The sequence below is a fragment of the Typopeltis vanoorti genome, chromosome 5 (assembly GCF_054136105.1).
Source record: "Typopeltis vanoorti isolate ZY-2024b chromosome 5, IOZ_Tvanoo_1.0, whole genome shotgun sequence".
Taxonomy (NCBI): domain Eukaryota; kingdom Metazoa; phylum Arthropoda; class Arachnida; order Uropygi; family Thelyphonidae; genus Typopeltis; species Typopeltis vanoorti.
In genome coordinates, this window is record NC_143553.1 from 48,437,680 (window position 1) to 48,458,270 (window position 20,591).

The 20,591-nt window shown below is 35.0% G+C and overlaps 1 protein-coding gene across 3 annotated transcripts in view; it reads left to right on the forward strand.

The window, feature by feature from the left end:
- Window positions 1–20,591, forward strand: part of LOC150106375 (erythroid differentiation-related factor 1) — a 381,623-nt gene that overhangs the window by 224,815 nt on the left and 136,217 nt on the right. For all 3 annotated transcript variants that reach the window (XM_090393103.1, XM_090393102.1, XM_090393104.1), the window contains 4 exons: window positions 626–737; window positions 7,138–7,285; window positions 12,910–13,130; window positions 18,420–18,728. In XM_090393103.1, the coding sequence (XP_090249229.1) occupies window positions 626–737; window positions 7,138–7,285; window positions 12,910–13,130; window positions 18,420–18,728 (790 nt within the window). The remainder of the gene's footprint in view (window positions 1–625; window positions 738–7,137; window positions 7,286–12,909; window positions 13,131–18,419; window positions 18,729–20,591) is intronic.

Sequence of the window (20,591 nt, forward strand, 5' to 3'; positions counted from 1 at the left end):
AAAAAACAGTGCAGCATAAAAATCAGAAAAAAATATTGCACTTCTTTCCTCAAATAGTAAAATAAAATTATAGAACTTTTATTTTAAATTGGGAAATATAGAGAATAATTATGGATTTAATAATTAAAAGGAATTTTTCACCTTTTTTTTTTGTCTGTCTAGTTTCTTCATAAATATCTCCAGCTTCTTAAAAAAAAAAAAAAAAAAAAAAAAAACATTACCCTGGTGCTGAAAGAAACTGTGTAATAAGAAGTTTACTTGTTAATCTTGAAAATCCTTCTTTCTGAATATGTACGATATACCCAGAATCACGCTTACTGAGTATGGCTAGTTATCCACTGCAGTCAGTGTATAACTAGCCATCAAAATCAGTTTAGCCATTGATTTTTAATGAATGTTCTTCAAAGTTCGGTTATCAAGCAAACTTTGAAAAAATAAAATCTCAGAACTTAAAATTTCCATTATTACTTTATATATTTTAAAAAACTATTGAAAGTCTGAATTTTTTAATTATATAGTAGTTTAAATTCTTAATTACTTTGTACTGTTTATTATTATATTAAATTCATACAGTTAATTATAACCTATGTTAATTTTCTATTTTGCTTTCTTAATTATTTTCAAGGGATATGCAGAAACCAGTTAATGTTCTAACAGGATTGGATTATTGGTTGGACAATTTGATGTGTAATGTTCCAGAAGTCGTAATGTGTTACCATTTAGATGGTATTGTGCAAGTATGTATATCAGTTTTCCTTAATTTAAAAATTATTTCCATGTTTATTTGTGTTTTGTGAAAGAGTTATCTAAGTTTTTAATAGTACAGAATAGTAGAATATATTTATATATACATACACATTGCATTGCAACAATGATGAGTAAGGTTTCTCATATCACTGTCACACTCTTCACATCTAACATAATGAATCATTAATAATTTGACAAGGACATGACCATTCGTAGCTATCTAATTAAATAATTTCTACCGAATCATTATTAATTAAAAATTGATAATAGAGAAAGCATGTCTCTGGCCTCAGTGATTAAAACTTAATTGCTACACGAGAAAATGTACTATGACTTTGTGTCAAGGATATGCTATATATATATATATATATATATATATAAAAGAATATGAATTAAATTAGATTGGACTATCTCTAAATTAAAACTGAAGTGTTAGTGTTGTATGTCCGGTCATTTGCATGTATTTTTTCAGGCTGTGATCCATGTACAAAACACAATTGTTTATGATTCTCTCAGGATCATTTCCAAGTTTTGTTGTTATTCTTAAAAGATAAACTGACATTAATTCAGGTAACGAAGTTATTCTGGACAGTTATTTTTTGTTCTTTACAAATTAGAATGTAACACTTTTATCTCATCTCCCCCCCCCACACACACACACATACAAAAAAAAATAAAGAATGAAATCTATGACATTTGTGATACTTGTGCAAAATCTGATGTTCTTTTACAAAAAAAATAGTCATACCTCGAAGTTACACGGTAGGTGGGACCAACAAAAAGCGCGTAAGTTGAATTCGCGTAACTCGGGATATAATTTTGCATCTAATTTATATATACAAACCCTCATTAGAATGTATGTCCTCCAAAATCTGTAAACCTTTCTTTTATGATTGTTCTTACTGTGGATTCCTGTAGATCGAACTTCTTTGCTAGCTAACAAATTTTCATTCCGCCTTCAAAATCCTTAATAATGTTGAGTTTTGTTTCCATAGTCAATGTTTTTCTTTTCTTGCTAGCTGTAGAAGAATCGGACTTGCTTCTTTTGGATGACATTATTATTTTTTATGTGATAAAATTTTTATCAAGAACATGACATTAAACAATCGCAAGGTTTGTAGACTATAAAAATCGTATATGAATGGAGATCTCGAGAAACACATTAGTACTTGTTCACAGCATGTGCGACACTGCGAATGCAGCTAGCACCAGAAAGATATGACTAATGGTGAGACGTGACGTGGGACGGGAAGACGTACACATAAGAAACCATGTAACTCTGGATTCGAGGAAGTCGGGGTATGACTGTATATGTATGTATGTATGTATATATTTGGAGAGGACTCGTGAGTCAAGCGTGGCGGACGTGTGTAAGAAGAGCTCCAGATTGAGATAAGTATTCTTGGAATAATTAAGTATATATGAGTGTTTGTTTGAGTAAGAGCTGCTGTAAAAGTTGTGTGTTACCATTATTATTAGTGTGGGGGATTTTGTTTTGCTTAAACTTAATTACGAATTCGTTGTTATTATTAGACTTTAGAGTGGTAACTGGCAGATTAAACATGGCAGTGGCTTTGTCATTCCATGACTTTAACAGACTTCAGTCGTTTCGTTTTGTGTGAGATGTGTTATATGTATTCTTTCGTTTACATAAATGATTTGTGGATGTTTAGGGCAAATGAAAGGAGGGTGTGTGCGAAGTGTGACCTGAATGAGGAATTGATGAATGCAAATATGAAATTGATAACAGAAAGTGTTAGTAGTGAGAATGTTGCAGGGAAAATGAGTGCACGTTTGAAAGAGAAGGATGGTGTGAAAAAGAGGCGAAAGAATGTTAAAAAATCAGTAAAAAAGAAAATGAGTGATTTAAAAACCGTAACGGATGTTAATAATGACGAAAGAGGCGAGAGTGGCAGAAGGAAATGAAATTGAGAGAACGAATGAAACTGGAAATGGCGTGATGCAGGAATTCGAAAGTGGAAAAAATCGAAAGAATGAATGATAGCGAAAGTCAGACGCATGTTGGACCGAAAGTACGGAAGCACAGAAGGATGAATGAGAGTGAAAGTGAGAAGAGGGTGTTAAGAGTTAGAAAATTAGAAAAAATGAATGATAAAGAGAATGTGACGCGAGATTTGGAAGTTGAATTAGATTGGATGAGGAAAGAGATGAAATGGATGCGGAATAAAATTAAGAAAATTCGGGTAGAAACTATTAAAACTAATCATGATGGCACGAAAGATGAACGAGTGGTGTTATATGGGGACTCCATTATTTAAGGTGTGCTTGATGATAGGATGCACAAGATATGTTTTTTCCAGGCAGTAAAATGAGTAGAGTGATTGAGGCATTGGTTATGAGGAGGGAGCGAGCGAAGGAGTTGATGGTTTTAATTGTCACGAATGATTTGACAGAGGACAAAGAGCAAGTCAGAATGGATGTCAGGAGGCTACTTAGAAGGATAAAAGAGAATAGTGTGACAGGAAGGGTAGTCATTGTGTTGCCTAAGTATGACTGTGGTGAGATGAGGTGGAGAGCAAGGATTGAGTGATATGCTGACTGAAATGTGTGAGGAGATGGGAGTACAGTTTGTTAATGTGTGGAATGAGTTTGAAGGAAGAGGTGAACTGTATGGGAGCAATGAACCGCATTTGAGTGGTTATGGTGCGAGTCGCTTGGAGAGACTGCTGCTGGAAGGTAGAGAAGTGAGAGAGAATGAATCAGATCGAGCGGGAAGTGATGTGGAAGAGCAGGAGAAATTGAAGAGGCGGTTATGAATGAGGAAGTGAGTGGTAAGAGTATAGAAAATGAGAGAATGGGTGTGCAAGAGGAGCAGGGAAATGGGGAGGCTCAGGGTGGACATGGGTACACAGCGTGAGAAAGGTGGATGCTCCGAGAGGAGATGAAAGCATGTGTAGACAGGAAAGAAATGGGATGACCTGGGATCAAGAGGAAACAGTTGGAATTGAAAAGGGTTTTTAAATGAATAAGCAGAAAGGGAAATGGCCCCAGTCGAGCATGGAAAGATCACATCGAGTGAGTGGTATCAGTGGAACTATCTGTAGATCCAGAAATGAGCTGTTGTGTTTGTATACAAATGCTAGAAGTATAAGAATCAAGGCAGATGAAATGGTTGCATTAATTGTGTCTGTTCACCCAAAGATTGTTGGAATAAGTGAGACATGGTTGGAAGAGGACGACATCCTGACAGGAATAGAGATGGAAGGCTATGATGTGTTTCGTGAAGATAGAAGGGGTAAAAAAAAAGGGGGGGGGTGCTATTGATGATAGAGAAAGAGTTATGTCCATACAAAGTAGAGATGCAAGAGGGAAATAGTGCCAGTGGTTTTGAGGCAGTATAGTGTGAGATAGAGGTGAATGGAATCAAATACTTGGTTGGATGTTGGTATAGACCAGGTAATGTGGATGGTGGTGATAATGAAATGTATAATCAAATTAGTCAAGCAAATAAGAAAAGGGTGATCATTATGGGCGATATTAATTATGGCAATATAGACTGGAATGAGATAGCAACTGAAAGTAAAGAAAATGAGTTTGAGTTTTTGAAGGATAACTCAGACAGTATGTAACAGAGGGCACACTAGGATTGAGGGTCTTGGATTTGGTCATCGCATCAGAGGATGTAATTATAAATGAGGTGTCAAACCATCCACCAATTGCTGAGAGTGACCATGAGGTGATTACCTGGTGTTGGATTCTGAATGAACAGAATTGGAATTTATTAATACCTCATTTAGAATCTAACATAATCTACTATTCCCTGAGCAAAATGTGTTTTTTGTTAACTAATAGTCTCATGCTTATAATATGCTATGTTAATTAATATTTATTTATTTATATATTTTTGGGATAAATTACAGTTTTGAAAAGCTGTGTATTAAAATATCATTTATTTTGTGAATTTAATTCCTTTAATATAATGTTAAAAACTGTAATATGTGCAATTTTAATGTATCCAGGAAATTCCTTAAGGTAACACTTGAGTGGTTGTTGTGAGAAATTATGCAAATTTCTCCTAGCGTGTGCCTTAGCATGAGTTGCTGTATACTATGCACAAGGCCAGTTCGATATGAGCTAAACCAGTTAGAACCAGATTTTGGCATGAAAAGAGATGAGGGCTTAACTAGTAAGAGAGAAGAAATAAGAGCCAGGAACACAACGAGAAAGGAAGAAGCAATATAGAGAAGCGGAAAAGCAGGAAGCAAGAAGGAAGGTGGCCGATTGACATGGCATGAACGGAATAGGAAGGACTGGGAATCGCTTTGCACTTTGACGTACCTTTTTCGGAGTTCTAATTCTACTATAATTTCCTATTGCCTTGCAGTGGAATAATGCAGGACAAGGGATAATAAGAATAAGAAAAGAAAGAAATTGGAAGTTAAGTTGAACCAGTACAAAAGGATATATTCTCCCGAGTCTATTAATCAATTATGGAAACAAGATTCCTTAAGTTTGTGTAGTCTTAAAGTGAAAGCCAACGAGAATTTAGGTGTATTCATAGGATTCTCGATGTGAAGAAGCTATACTGCTTATGCCAGTAAGATTATCTTTTCTATGCCTAGTGTGAAGTAGCGAACTTATTTCCAGTTCGGAAATAAGTTCCGAATGATGACTTGAAATTATAACTATTCAAGATCGAATGTGTGATGTAGTGAGACATTTCCCTCTTGACATGCCAAATATTGTACCATTTGGATTAATGGTTCAAGACTGAAAGTGTGATATAGAGAATCCTGTTGAAAGTTTATTTTTCACTTGGTTAGACTATAATAAATTTAGTTTAATCCTTTATCCAAGTGAGAGCAAACAAAGGTTACGCCTGAAAATATCTTCAGGACTGAATACGGTGTTGTACTATCTTACCTGGGTAAGTAGTACAACACCAGGCAACTCATAGCAAAGGTGGAGCAAGCTACCAACACTCCTATCCCAGTATCTCCCATAATGCAAAACACATCTCCTTGCAGATATGTATAATGTTATGCATTAAGGGATTGGCCACTACTCAGACTAGTTTCGACCTTTATTGAGGTCTCTTCAGTAGGAGTCAGGCCCAGAGTTGGAGATACCAGGCAGAAGCAATAGCAAGATCATCTTTACCTATATGAGTTGCCAAAAGGTTCGCCACCTTTTTTTTTTATTAAATTACTCTGGATTTAGAGAAAGATGTTGAAAGTTTATTTTTCACTTGGTTAGACTATAATAAATTTAGTTTAATCCTTTATCCAAGTGAGAGCAAACAAAGGTTGCGCCTGAAAATATCTTCAGGACTGAATACGGTGTTGCACTATCTTACCTGGGTAAGTAGTACAACACCAAGTTGGTAGTTTGTTGGAGTGTTGGTAGCTTGCTCCACCTTTGCTACGAGTTGCAAACTGTAGATAAATCTCGTAAATAAATCCATGAGACAAAGATTAATAATTAACATAGTTTAAACTTTGTTAATATGTTTTTTAATGTGACTTCTATTGACAAATATGTAAATTATTTTATTTTTTTTTTAATCCAGAAACCTTACCCTAGAGACCAAACTAAACATGTTAAGTATTTAGTCTTATGTGTTGTTTTAAACTCGTTATTAGGTTTAATGGAATGAGTATGGCACAGATTAACAATTAATTCTTAGGCCTCTCACCCAACAGCACCCATCAAGGGTATCTCTCAAAATGCTTCAGGCTTTAAGTCTAACTTTTTTCCACTTATTGTTTTGAGTGATTTTGTGTGTGTGCACTTTTACAGTTTTAAGATTGTATCCTTGATGATTTTTCTGTGACAGAATGAAATATAGGATCCATTACACTTGTGTTTAATTGTTTCTTGTGCTGTATTTATTCCATTAAATCTAATAATGAGCAAACATGTAACTTTTTTAAGCTACATCAGGCCTCCAGTATGCAGAATCGTGGTCTCATATTGATGATGAATTTTATCTCCCACCTGAAGACAATTACAAACATCTACACCTATAGTGGGATTCAGACCTGCAGTCTATTTGTTGGAGAATGGATATGCTAACCATTTGACCAACCAGGCTGGCAACATATTTACTTATTTATTGTTTATTTTTGCTTTAACTGTTCTAAATTTAAAATCCAAAGTTCTAATACTATGTTCCTTTTGTTAATTCCAATAATGAAATTATAACAAACTATAAATCTTAAATTTACTGAAAAATTATTTTGTAATTTTCTTGGTATAAAAGGCCGTGAGCTTCTTATTGATTAAGTGATACAAGAATATTTCTCATATGAAGATTTCATTTCTGATGACTTCAGAAATGAAATCATCCATCACATAGTATCAAAATTCATTGCTTAGTACTGTATGCAATAAACAGCTATTCTAATTATCCGTTGAATATAATTTCAGAAATATGAATTGATAAAAACAGAAGACATTCCACAGCTAAAGAATTCCCAGTTTTCTCCTAAAGTTGTAAAAGACATTGCACAAAACATTTTGTCATTTCTGAAATCGAATGCAACAAAAAGTGGTCATACCTACTGGCTTTTTAAAGGTGAGTTATCACTTCATTTTTACTTCATTATATGTTTGCTAAATTCTTGTTACATTTCCAGAATTACATAGTTTTTTTTCCTACATATTAATATTACCATTTAGCTGATGTCAAAATTTGCACAGGAAATGTAGGTAATTCAAGAATACAAAGTATATTGGCAGGGTGAGGAGAAATATATTTTCTTGCATACAGATCCCATCAAGAGGTGTACAAGATGCAGCAATAGTCCAACATAGTTAAGATTTAATTATTATCTTTCTATTAACAATTTCTTCCAAATGTTCCATAATGTGTTAGGCTTTCTAAGTGACCAACTGCATCAGTCCTCTAAATCTTGGCCTTCCTCTGTGGTTTTCTCTGCCATGTTTGCTTTTTAAACATTTATTTTTGCAATCTATAATTCCCTATATAGCCTATGCTCTTGTTTAATTGGCCATGCTGTCACAAGTTAGTGTTTCATCTCATAAAAGGCAAATGAGATAAGAGAACACATCATTTACAGTCGTAATAAATACACTGGTCTCATAGCCTTAGTTACTTTGTCCATAAATCCAAAAATAAACAAACTTTTTGTTAGGCTTCTTATACATACTTCTTATTAAGGATTAAACATTTACCTGTTCTAGCATCATTGATCTTCCTCTCTCTCTCTCTTTTCCCTTCAGTCTTTATTCATCCACTTCTTTTGATAGTCAATATCTTTTCATCCTGTATAAATAATTTTTTTCCTCATTTCTCTCTGATTTTTTTGATATTTTCATTTAAAATCTCGATATGTAATTCTCTCCTGATATTTTAATTTACGTTTTTTTTTAATGATTTTGTTCATTCTTTAATTATTCTTAAAAATCTCATTTCTGCTGTCTGTATTTTATTTCGATTGTTCTTTTTAATTGTCCATATTTCTGAATCCTTTAAATAGAGTAGGAGAAGCCATTACTTTGTAATGAGTCTCTGTAACTCAGTCATCTTCAACCTTTTATTGAAAAAAAAAGAAAGAAAACTGCTTGAATTCTATGCAAACCTTTATCACGGCTTTCAGTTCAAACTGAGTTAGCTGGTCAAAAGTAAGGGCGGCATAGCTTCCCTCCTAGCAACTTTGGTGTTTTATTTGGCAAAACAGATAAACAAACCAGCCAGAAGAATAAGAATGCACACAGCTATATTACAGTTGTATTTACAGATATAATACTGCTCCCCTCAGCCTTAGTTGTAATAGTCATAATTTTAGCTCTAGCTTTAAATGTACATTATTGAATACTAATGATGCTATTTTCCTTTCTAATTTCTTCATTTTTGATAGGGTTCTGCTATTTGCTGAGTGATTTTTTTCATAACTCTCATATTTGTAATTTCCAGTTACCTGTTAATATGTTTCTTGAATTACTAGAGTCAAGTTATCCAATAGTTATTTGTGTGATTACTGGCTAAGGGAAAATAGAGGAATGATAGAAGCCAGTTTCATCGCAACAGGACCCATGAAAATATCTATAGATGCCTGTGCAAAAGTGACTGGAGTCAGTCTGTGAGAGATGGGTCATCAATTAACCCTTTGAGCTGCAAATTAAAAATACACTTCTCACCTTCTCTGGCATATAAATGTACAAACAAAAATTTGGAAAGTTGCTAAGAGACTGTAACACCTCCCTGCAGAAACTGAAAAGCTTATGTAATTTACAGCTTTACTATAGTGGCTAACATTATGCTGGTTTCCATAAATTAAGGAACAGAAAAAAAATCAGATAACTGGAAGAGTATGATGAAATTTTATACAATTTGTTGAAAAGCAGTATGATATGAGATGTGAAAGAAATACCCACAAAAATTGTAAATAAATAGTTTATTTCAGTAACAAATGGGTACATTAAAATAATGGTCAAAAACAAGAGATCAAAATAAATTGTTAAGGTGACTCAGTAAGGAATGTGGCCACCCCTTGCAGCAGCACAGCACTCATGTTTCATATTGTTTATAATGGTGTCAGAGTTCATTTGGTGATAATAATGAATGCTCCTGCAAAAGCTTTCCTAAGACTGACCCCCCCCCCTCATGGTTTTAGGAATGAGTATTTGAGAGCAGCAACACGTCTGTTTAGAGCATCTCAGACATGCTTAGTATGTACATTAGTCTGTTCTAGAAGATATTGGTCCATAAGCTTTTCTCACTGAGAACAAGCATTATCCTCTTGTAGGATAAATGTCTTCCCTATTGCACCTGCATATGGACAAACATAGGGCTCCAAGATTTCGTCTCTGTAAGTTGCAGCATTCATGGTTCTGCTAGGAAGCAAATACAGGTTGGTGCAGCCACCCAATGTGATGCCTCCCCAAACTGTCACATCACCTCCACCATAAGCGTCTCTTTTATGGACGTTAGAGGCATGATAACGTGTCTCTGATTCTCTCCAGATCAGAGCATGCATGGTATCACTTTTTAGAATAAAGTGGGATGTGTCTGTAAATAGTACCAGCCTCATTGATCTTGGGTCCAGTTAACATGGAGCGCGACCCATTTCAAACTTTCTTGCCTGTGGGCACACAGACTACCAGTTACTCACCATACAGACCACTTTTGTAAAGCCTTCTGTACACAGTGGAAGCAGATACCAATGTTCTTGTAGCTTCTGTGAGGCTAAATTGTAGCTGATTCTAGGTAGCATTCCTGTTTTGGTGAACAGATAATTGGAGATACCAGTCACCAACTGGGATTGTACCTCATGGCCTTCTTCACTGTATCTCCAGGATGCTGTTGGAGTTGGATCCACAGTCTGTGAACCACACAACGACTCACATGCTACCATCTGACTACCTCCACCTGATTTTAGCCAGTCTCTAGTAGTCTTATAATGGCTCATCACCTGAATTCATCAGTTAAATATCTTGAAGCTATATCCCAGAATTTTGCTATCACAAAATGTTTTCACTCCAAACATGAAATGAAAAACCACATGAAATTTTATGCCACTGCTGATTTGCATATACCTCTGATGGCGCCACTTATTTGCATATGATAATTGGACTCAGCATCACTTTTTACATAATGCACCTGACTTTCATGTTTGTTTTTTTTTCCTTTTCTCCCTGCATTATCACGATTTTTCTCTTTCTAACTTAATTTATGGAAACCAGTGTATATGTCAGTACTGTTTTTGATATGGTTACACGTATATGCTACTTTACTGCTCAAAGGATTAACGGAATTGCTATCTTCTGAATGGTACTGAGCATATTTTTGGAAGATTGTGTGTACCATTCCAAATATGAGAACAGTTTTCTAATATTTCCTAAAAAGAGAGATCTGATTTTTATCTGGAGATCAGGGTATTACCAAAGGTGAGTAAATAATCTTAACAGAGTCATTCTGTTCTCCAAAACTTTAGCTTTCCATAAAATATTGGATATATTTTACTGAAAGTTTATTTTTCACTTGGTTAGACTATAATAAATTTAGTTTAATCCTTTATCCAAGTGTGAGCAAACAAAGTTTGCGCCTGAAAGTATCTTCAGGACTGCGGTAAGGTGGTACAACACCGGGAAACTCGTTGCAAAGGTGGAGCAAGCTAACATCACTCCTATCTCAGTATCTCCCATAATGCAAAACACATCTCCTTGCGGATATGTATAATGTTATGCATTAAGGGAAGGGCCACTACCTAGACTAGTTTTGACCTTTATTGAGGTCTCTTCAGTGGGAGCCAGGCCCAAGTGGAGATACGAGGCAGAAGCATTAGCAAGGTCATCTCTACCTATAGGAGTTGCCAAACGGTGTAATGTTGAAAAGATGTTGAAAGTTTATTTTTCACTTGGTTAGACTATAATAAATTTAGTTTAATCCTTTATCCAAGTGTGAGCAAACAAAGTTTGCTCCTGAAAGTATCTTCAGGACTGGGGTAAGGTGGTACAACACCGGGCAACTCATTGCAAAGGTGGAGCAAGCTAACATCACTCCTATCTCAGTATCTCCCACTGAAGAGACCTCAATAAAGTTCGAAACTAGTCTGGGTAGTGGCCCTTCCCTTAATGCATAACATTATACATATCTGTGTTTTATACATAGATGTGTTTTGCATTATGGGAGATACTGAGATAGGAGTGATGTTAGCTTGCTCCACCTTTGCAACGAGTTGTCCTCGTGTTGTACCACCTTACCGCAGTCCTGAAGATACTTTCAGGCACAAACTTTGTTTGCTCACACTTGGATAAAGGATTAAACTAAATTTATTATATTTTACTGAATTTACTTGATGGATTTACTCCAGCTATTACAAAATAGCATTAGTTTTAATTATAAATGATAATTTGATTTCTTATCATAAATATTAATTTGTTTTGGTTGCCTAAGAAATACTGATATTTTATGCTTCTAGAATAAATATTTAATAAAAATCTAGGACTGAAGTCTTTTGAGCTCACATTTCAAAATAATGGATTTTTCATCTTCCTGTACAGAATCTGACATTAAAGAAAATGTCTTTTTGTGAATCCTTTCACATTACCTGTGACAATATTTTTATACAGAGTAGTTTGTAATATGAAGGAAATGGAAATTTCCTTTAGAAAATTAGAAACTTCAATTTTTATTTATTTTGTGTGTGAACTACAGAAAATGCAAGAGCATACATAAATGATTAAAAGCAACATTTTAAGAAATAGACATTAAAATAATAAGGATTTAAAGCACACATTACAAGACAATGTCACTTGCATAAAATATTATGCAAAAACATAAAATGTCAAATTAAAAAAGTGACTAATATACTTTAAAGCTGTTTCATTACACTGCATTAAATCTTCTTGGGTTCATATATTATTAATGTCTATTAAGTAGCATTGCAGAAGATGATCAATGGTTTGTGTTTTGCCATATGAGCAGCTGTCATATCTGGCCATATTCTGCTTTGATCTCAAATCAAAGCATAATATCAAAGGAAATCAACCAATGGTTTTACTGAGTGAATAAAACTTTTCCTTTATCTTAGCCTCCTATGTACTGCAACATGTCCATACAAAGGATGCCGTTCATCATTTAGTTGTTGTTTCCACTCATATCTACTCTATGTAATCCTTCTGATGTGAGGAAGTACAATACCAGACAGTGAGTATAGATGGTCAAATTTTGTAGGCTTAATGCAGCTGGTAATGTGCCAGCATTATTCATTAAACAGAAAATTAAATGATAATTGAATACACATTAAAATTAGTTTCTTTTATTTTAATATTATTCGAAAGTACACTTTATCCATATCTGAGTTATTTACTTGGGTGTAGCCAAACATTATTTCCTTATTTGAAGAAAGCTACAGAATACATTAAAAATCAAGCTGTTCATAGTTGAACAGGAAGGATTAAAATGTCAGTTTTGTTCTTAAGTAAATCGTTTTTTCTTATTGCTATAGTCATCCGACTATCTCTTTGATAGAACTTCGTGTGCTCTCTCTCTCTCGCTGAAGTGATCACTTTGCTATTTGGGAACCCCTCTACACTACAGACTTATGAAATGTCAGTAAACTTGTTTTAATCTGAAAATAAATAGGGGGAATGATTTTTACCATTATTATCATTTGACTGTAATTATCTGTAGCATACTTTTTGTATCAAGATAAAGGACATTTCACATTTCAGGTAAAAATGATGAAGTTGTAAAACTATATGATTTGACCATGCTGTGTACAGAGATGATGGATGATAAGGAACAGAATCCTTTCACATTACCTGTGGCAATGTTGTTATACAGAGTAGCTTGTAATATGAAGGAAAGTGCTGAGGGGTGTCGAAAACAAGGAACCATATACAAATTGCTAAAAAATTGTCTTTGTCTATTAGATTCTAAGAAGAATGCACAGGTATGTATGTATATGCTTATCTAACTATCTCTCTCTCTCTCTCTCTCTATATATATATATATATATAAAATATGCTATACTAAAAGCAGTGTGCCATTGAATTGATATCAGTCAAATAATTAACAAGCAAACATTGCAGAAAAAGAATTAACATTATATTACAGAACTTTGCAGCCAATTCTTTGGTATCACACTAGCATCATCAGTGCAACAGGGACTAAACTAAAATGAACATTTAAATTTAGTATAATTTTGCTATAATTATTTAGCAAAACAGAAATGTCACTATCACTTTAGACATGATTTTTTAGCTGATATTCTGATTGTTACATTAATTGTTTACCTCTAATTCCTGTTCTAATAATGCTAGTGTGAAACTCGAGAAGTATTAGCTATAAAGTTTTTAATTCTTTCTCCTCAACATGTCTTTAGCTCATATGGTAATACCCTTTGATTGGAACGACCTGTGCAAATCCCCTTCTAGGATGTGAAGAACCTTTATAAGGACTTTTTCCATCTCGATATGAGTTAATTGGTTTTTTGCTCTCAGAAACTTGGATGATTCTTCCTGCAAAATAGGCAAATTGGTCTGAAGAACAAATGAAATTTGCAGACATAAGCTTTAGCTCTTTTGACTGTAATTTCAAACGATTAGCCGACCTCAACATGTTTGTTATTCATTCAATCTTTTGGAATCGGTTACAAGGATATATATGCTTAAAATTAAGACCATAAAATATAATTTTTTTTTTCTTTCCCCTCCATATGAGACACCTATTTGTGGTGCAGGGACCACCCAGTGATGGCACTGGCCCTTTTTGTTCTACTTCTGCTGAATCCTTAGTACTATTATCTGGAAAGGGGATCCTAGCCTGGCCAGAATTAATTGGCTAATGGCCTTTCCTGAAAGGGCCAACAATGTTGCAGTATGTCTCCTTCCCCATGGTCTGGGGCTTGCTGTAGTGGCAGTACAGCATCAGTGGTAGCCCTGGCATTCCACTCCTGAGCATAGTCATTACTTTCCAGACAGTGGGCATTTATGTGTGGCTGTATAATGAGTGGGGACATCTGGCACTGAACCAACTTTCTCTTAAGAATCAATAATTTTTCATCCTTTAGTCTATGAGGAACCCTCATCAAGTCCCAACCATGTTCAGAAACCATTAAAACATCCAGAAAACCAACATTGAAAACAGAAAACATCAGAGACAACAATATCAATGTTCTTAATATTACACTCAACTGGCAAACATGCACTTGGAAAAATGTCACCCTTCATCCAAATGGATTTGGCAGGGTTGGCAGATCTCTAAAATCTGTGAAAGAAACTCCATTCAGGATATTGACACAGTAACACCTATTGAGGTGGGGGTAGACCAGTTGTGGTGTACCCCCACAAATAAACTTTTTGAGGCATTATATCAGAGTGAGACTTTTCCCAGCCAGAGTTGGTTTGTGTATATTTTTACTGCAGACCCTCTCTTCTCCTTGACCCAGAACTCAAAGCATACCTTAAGCCTTACTTTTAATGCTTATATTTGACAAACAAAGTTAATTTTTTTCTCACATGTGAAATAAATGCTGTAAAGTGGTGAACATCCTATCTTTCAGCTCTTAACATGCAGATACTTTTTTTTTCTGTCTGTATTTTGCAAGAATGAGATCAAATCTTGATTATGGGTCCCAAGTATATGCTCCTGCTAGAGAGAGAGTACCCTGTGATGGTTGGACTCTATTTGCCATCATGCCATATGAATCACATCTGGAACATTTTGAACTTCACTGATCAGTAGTCGATATGTTGAAGCAGTGAATCACCCTTTGCACTTTAACAGCAAGAACTGTCTGCTATATGCTACTAAAATAGTATCCCTATCAAACTCCCATGTGGCTAGTTATTTTCTTGTCCATTGTGGGAAAATCTGGACAACACTTATCAGACTGCCATACAATCCATTGGTTTGGGAACAAAAGCTCTCTTACAGGCTCTAGATATTGAAGTAAACAACATTGCACAGATACCATTAAATACAATACTACCATGGCATTTATGCATATCACCATGGAGCTTTTCTTTCTGCAGGATACTCAAATTTTCCACCCCTGCTGTTGTCTACCAACAGCTCTTTCAACTAATAGAATCGAATAGTTTGATTTTGTTACTGATGGTTCAAAATCAGAGGTCCTAGCTGGATCTTCTGCTGTCTTTACAGACATTATATCTGCTTAGATCACACCAGAATGTAGCAGTTTCGCTGCTGAGCTGTATGCTATAGAGCTTGCCTTAAACCACATGACTGCATTTCTACCAAAGGTGCATTATATATATAGATTCATAGAGCTTCCTATAGGTAATAAGTCTGGAGCTATAGAAACATCCAGTATTCTCTCATATCCAATATATCCTCTCTGAGTTATGAGAGCTACATTTGGATTGCACTTCTGTTGGAGTCCAAGCTACTTTTGGATTAAGGGAAACTTGACTGCATCTAGGCCAGTTCATTTCTCAAGCTTTCACCATTTGTTTGTATCCTATACTGATTACCAGAGTTCACAAGACAAACTTTTTTTCCAAGTTGCGGTCATGGAGTAGAGAGACTAGTAACAAGCTCCATTAAATCAATCCTGAAATCATATTGTGATTTCAAGTTTACAACGTCCTCTTTATGATCATAATTACAACTTCTTTATGCAGGGACTGTAAAGAGGAAGTTATTCTTGCTCAGCTCAACATAGTCATCTTACACATTCCTTCCTTTTTAGGGTGATGACATGCTTGTGTTTGAATTTTGTACTACTGGACTAACTATCATTCACATTTTAATTGGCTGCTGCCTTCTTTTAAGTAATTATTATTAACTTGTGCACTGCTATGTATTGGCACATTGTGACCTTAGCCATCATTACACCACTAAACCCTTAAGAAACCCAACTAAATCTCATTTCAGAGAAAAGATATCAGAGCTACGTCTTTGTTAATGATTTTCCCTAGATGAAACATTGGACTTCCTCCAGCAAGCCTTTGCAATTGATATTATTTGCCTCTGGTTTTATCATCCATTCTGTCATTGTTACCAGTAAATTGAAGATACAGCCATGGACATTCCTCTTTCTCCAACACTTGCTAACTACTTCAATGAGAATTCAACAACACCTACTGGAAATTATCTCACTAAACCCTCTTTTTGGTACAGATATGTGGATGGTATCTCCTTGTGGTTTGATATAGTTCAGTTTCCATATAGAACTTCAGAATTTCATCACAAAGATCAGCAGAGTCCACATCACATCTAGTGCATCTTTAGGTACAAGATCATCCAATTGCTTTTCTAGACCTTCATCTTTGTCAATCAGATGGTAGCCTTTACCCTCCATTTTCTTTCTAAAAACTCATACTAGACTTTACATTCATGTTATTTCATATCATCCTTGTCAAAAATCTGTCACCATTAAGACTCAAGTACATTAAGTTCATTCTTTGTGCTCTACTGAAGTGCTGCTGTCTGAAATAAATTGTTATATCAACCTTTCTCATTAATGGCTTCAATGGGCCTTTCATCAACAAAGTCATTAATATTTAAGGGTTTCCTTGTGACATGTCTACCAAAAAGTAGTCCATTGTGCTGCCATTCCTTATGTTAAAGGCATCTCTGAAGAAATAGCCATCCTGCTTAGTTACTTAGTGTATGGTGTCCTTACATCCTATTAACAAGATTTCTGCTTTTTTTGTATTCACCCATAATGATAAACGTCCTTGTATCTGTTGAGGCTTATTTGCTTTTGCAGTTCACAGTCCTCTTCAGTTGATTGATCCTGGTCTGTAGTGGAACTCAGTTGTGTATTTTGTCCTGTTAACACCGAACAGTCTTATATTCATGGCATACATTACTATTACCATCACCATTGAAGTTTTCTACCGTATTTGGATTTAATTCCTCTGCAATCATTAGCAATATTCCTCTCACGCGTGCACACACACACACACCTCTTCCTTACCTGTATCTGTTCTCCCTAAATATGCAAAACACATCCTATTCTGTTCCTGTAAGGATATCCTCTTCTGTCATCCAGGCCTCTCTGATGTGGCTAATTTTTGGTTCCACTACATGTACCAGTGCTAAGAACTCTTTACCTGTATTTGTGATGCTTCTGCCATTGATGTCTAGGCATAAAAGCTGACCAAATCAATGAGTTTAAGTAACCCTCTTAAAACATGACTGTTTCAAATAGGAAGGTTGAGTGATGCCTAATCTGAATTCTCCACCCTGTTTCCATAATTTTTGCTTTTCTTTCTTTCTTGATAACTTGGTTCTGCAATTCTTGAGGTCATTTTTAATATACCATCTTGTTCTCTTTCCCTATGTGTGTCACTGCATTCACAATTCACTGAAAAACAGTTTCTGCAAGCACCCATGCCAAATCTATTCAATTGTAAGAACCTTGCAAATGCATATCTTTTCAGCAATCAAAAGTATATACATTAAGGTACTGCACTGCATTTCTCCTACAATGAACCATTTGCAATCACAGCTCACTTCTATACAGCCTCACTCAACACCAAATTTTTCATATTTTTTCTCACATCATCTCTTATATCAGATACAGATAAACAACAGACATTTCAGACTAAACAGTGTGCTACCAAACTACATTTTTCATTTATCAACTTTGATCTTCCAGAGTGCATGTTTATTTTCAGTTCAGATTCTTCCCTATGTAAATTGACAAAACCACTTAAAGATGATATAGCTCATTTGCATACACGGCAGCATCTCTGTATGCTATTTTTAGTTAAATATATATGCCATTTTCTAATGTTTCAACAACATTTAATGCAAACACATTGCTCCATGTTTTAACCTGGAATGTAAGTTTTCACTACCATAAACATAGTTTGGCACATGCACAGGTCTTACATTTAATTGTATCCAGTCCTACTCCAGATACTTTTCCAAAACAGACCTCATATACAATATAAATGTACACAAGATTATTGCAGTCAAATATTTGCCACCTATAAACACAATGCATAACTCTACCTCTATTTACAGAATATAACTGTTTCCTGATAAATGACTTTTTTATAAGATAACTGCAGTATTTTCTTTTAATTAGTGTACCCTGATGGAATTATCTGTATTATAAAATTCGTATTTGATTTTCTTTGATATCAAAGATATCTTATATCTCAATTATAACATTGTCTCTAAAATACTATTGATAATTTTGAATGTCACTAATCCTGCATATCACATTCTGAAATAAAATAAAATTTTATTCTTTTTTCAGATCGTGACATCTGTACACTATCTATTATCAGATGTTTATGTTCCAAGTGGCCTTGATCCAAGTAGTATTCACAGTTCATGTCCTTCAGATGATAGTGAAAGTGATAATGGCTGTCCTGATAGTTCAGATGAGGAATTTGATGGTAGAGAATCAGGAGATTATAAAGAAAGTCCATACGTTGACATTAAGGCTTTATGCATTCCTAACAGGTATAGAGGAGATGGCTATAGTGATGCTGAGAAAACTATCTTATCACTTAGTAAGAGCTGGGAAGAAAGATGTCATGGTGCAATAAGTCATATAATACAAGTAGGAAGTTGCTATATCACTATTAAGTTATAGTAATTTAACCAAAATTTCAAAGATATCTTGTTAATAGATATATATGCACTAAAAGTCTTTTGCATAAGAAAATCTTATTAATTAATGTATGATATTTAAAATGAGATATTTCAAAAAGCACAATTTTCGAAGCTAATATTTATGTTTATTCATCAGAGCTGGACAAATTGCTTGAAGCACATGTTTAGAGCACTCTTTTCAGCTCTCTCAGCTGATACCTTTATTTTGTATTAATATTCACACAAGGTGATAATCAGTGCCATTTTCTAAATGTCATTTTGATTTGGAAGTATGCTATTCTAGTCTTTTTAAAGCAGCTATAAATAAATAAAATTGAAATATGCACGGAATCATACAATTTTCATGTTTATGTTTTGGAAACTGTTTGACACTGGGAGCTCTAGATAATTCTTATGGGACTGAATAAGATACCTCCGAGCAGTAAGTAAATCTTCAGAACATTTAATGCAATTTCTAGTTGTTAATAAAGCACTGTCAACTCTTTATAGCAAATTTGTAGGGATTACAGTGGTGGTTTATTATAATGGATAGTTTGCTGTAATAACAAATTTCTGTTAGCCTGACATAGTTTGTTGGGGGGGGGGGGATCTTAGTGCATTGACTCACATGGAGAGTACTTTGAAAGAGACTAGAATATGGTATTATCAACTTTAATAAATTTTAAAAAAAATAATAATTCCAGTTATATTTGAGTATTCCCTCATATAAGCATATTATGAAAATGGAATAAACAACATTACACATTTCTGTCATTTAGTTTTATTTTTTTATCATTTATATCTTACTTTTTCTCTATCTTGCATTTGAATCCTTATGATAGGTAATACACACACACACACACACACACACACACACACACACACACACACACACACACACACACACACACACACACTCAGGAGTGGTGGTGATGATTTTGGAAAAATTGGTTAGGGCTTGCATTCAGAAATGGGTTGACAGTGAATATCTACTTTGCAATGAACAACATGGGTTTACTAAGGGAAGGTCATGTTTTAGCAACTTGCTCACATTCTATAACAATGTTACCATTGAACTAGACAAGGGGAATGGATACACTATGATACTTTTGGATTTTGCTAAGGATTTTGACAGAATACAGCATGGTAGACTGTTGCATAAATTGGAGAAAATAGGTTTGGGTTATACAATAATAGCATGGATAAGAAGATAGCTGACAGACAGATATCAAAAAGTGGTATGGGGGCTGGATCTGAGTCTGCAAGGTTCCTCCCTTCCATTCCAGGGTTAGCAGCCCTGGTAGGGTTAAGTTTCCTCGCTTGCAATAACTCATCAGATGAAGGCTTCGACTCTTATAGGCTGGAGCCAAGAAACTTGTCGAGTGTCAATCCAGATGTCTGTTTCTTGTTTGGAGGTGATCCTGCCACCCATGCCAGCGGTGTCCTCAGGAAGAAAGTTAAAAGAAAGCTCTGCAAAGACTGTCATCAACCCATTTATTCAAGTTCTCATCATGCTTGTTCTGGCGGTCAAGGAGTTCCCAATCTCAGACACTTCATATGTCAGATCTGCGATCGTGCATTTTCTACCGCAGTTGGCCTTGGCATGCATCGCACTTCGAAACATCCAGCCGAAGCCAATGCTGCAATAAGAATAGAGCGTGTCAAAGCATGTCGGACTGCTGAAGAAGAAAAGATTCTTGCCCCTCATGAGATCGAGTTGACAGCTCGAGGGATAAAGAAAATCAATGAGGCTTTATTTAAGGTGTTCCCATTAAGATCCTTGGATGCCATCAAGTGTCATAGATGGAAAGCCAGTTACAAAGCCTTACTT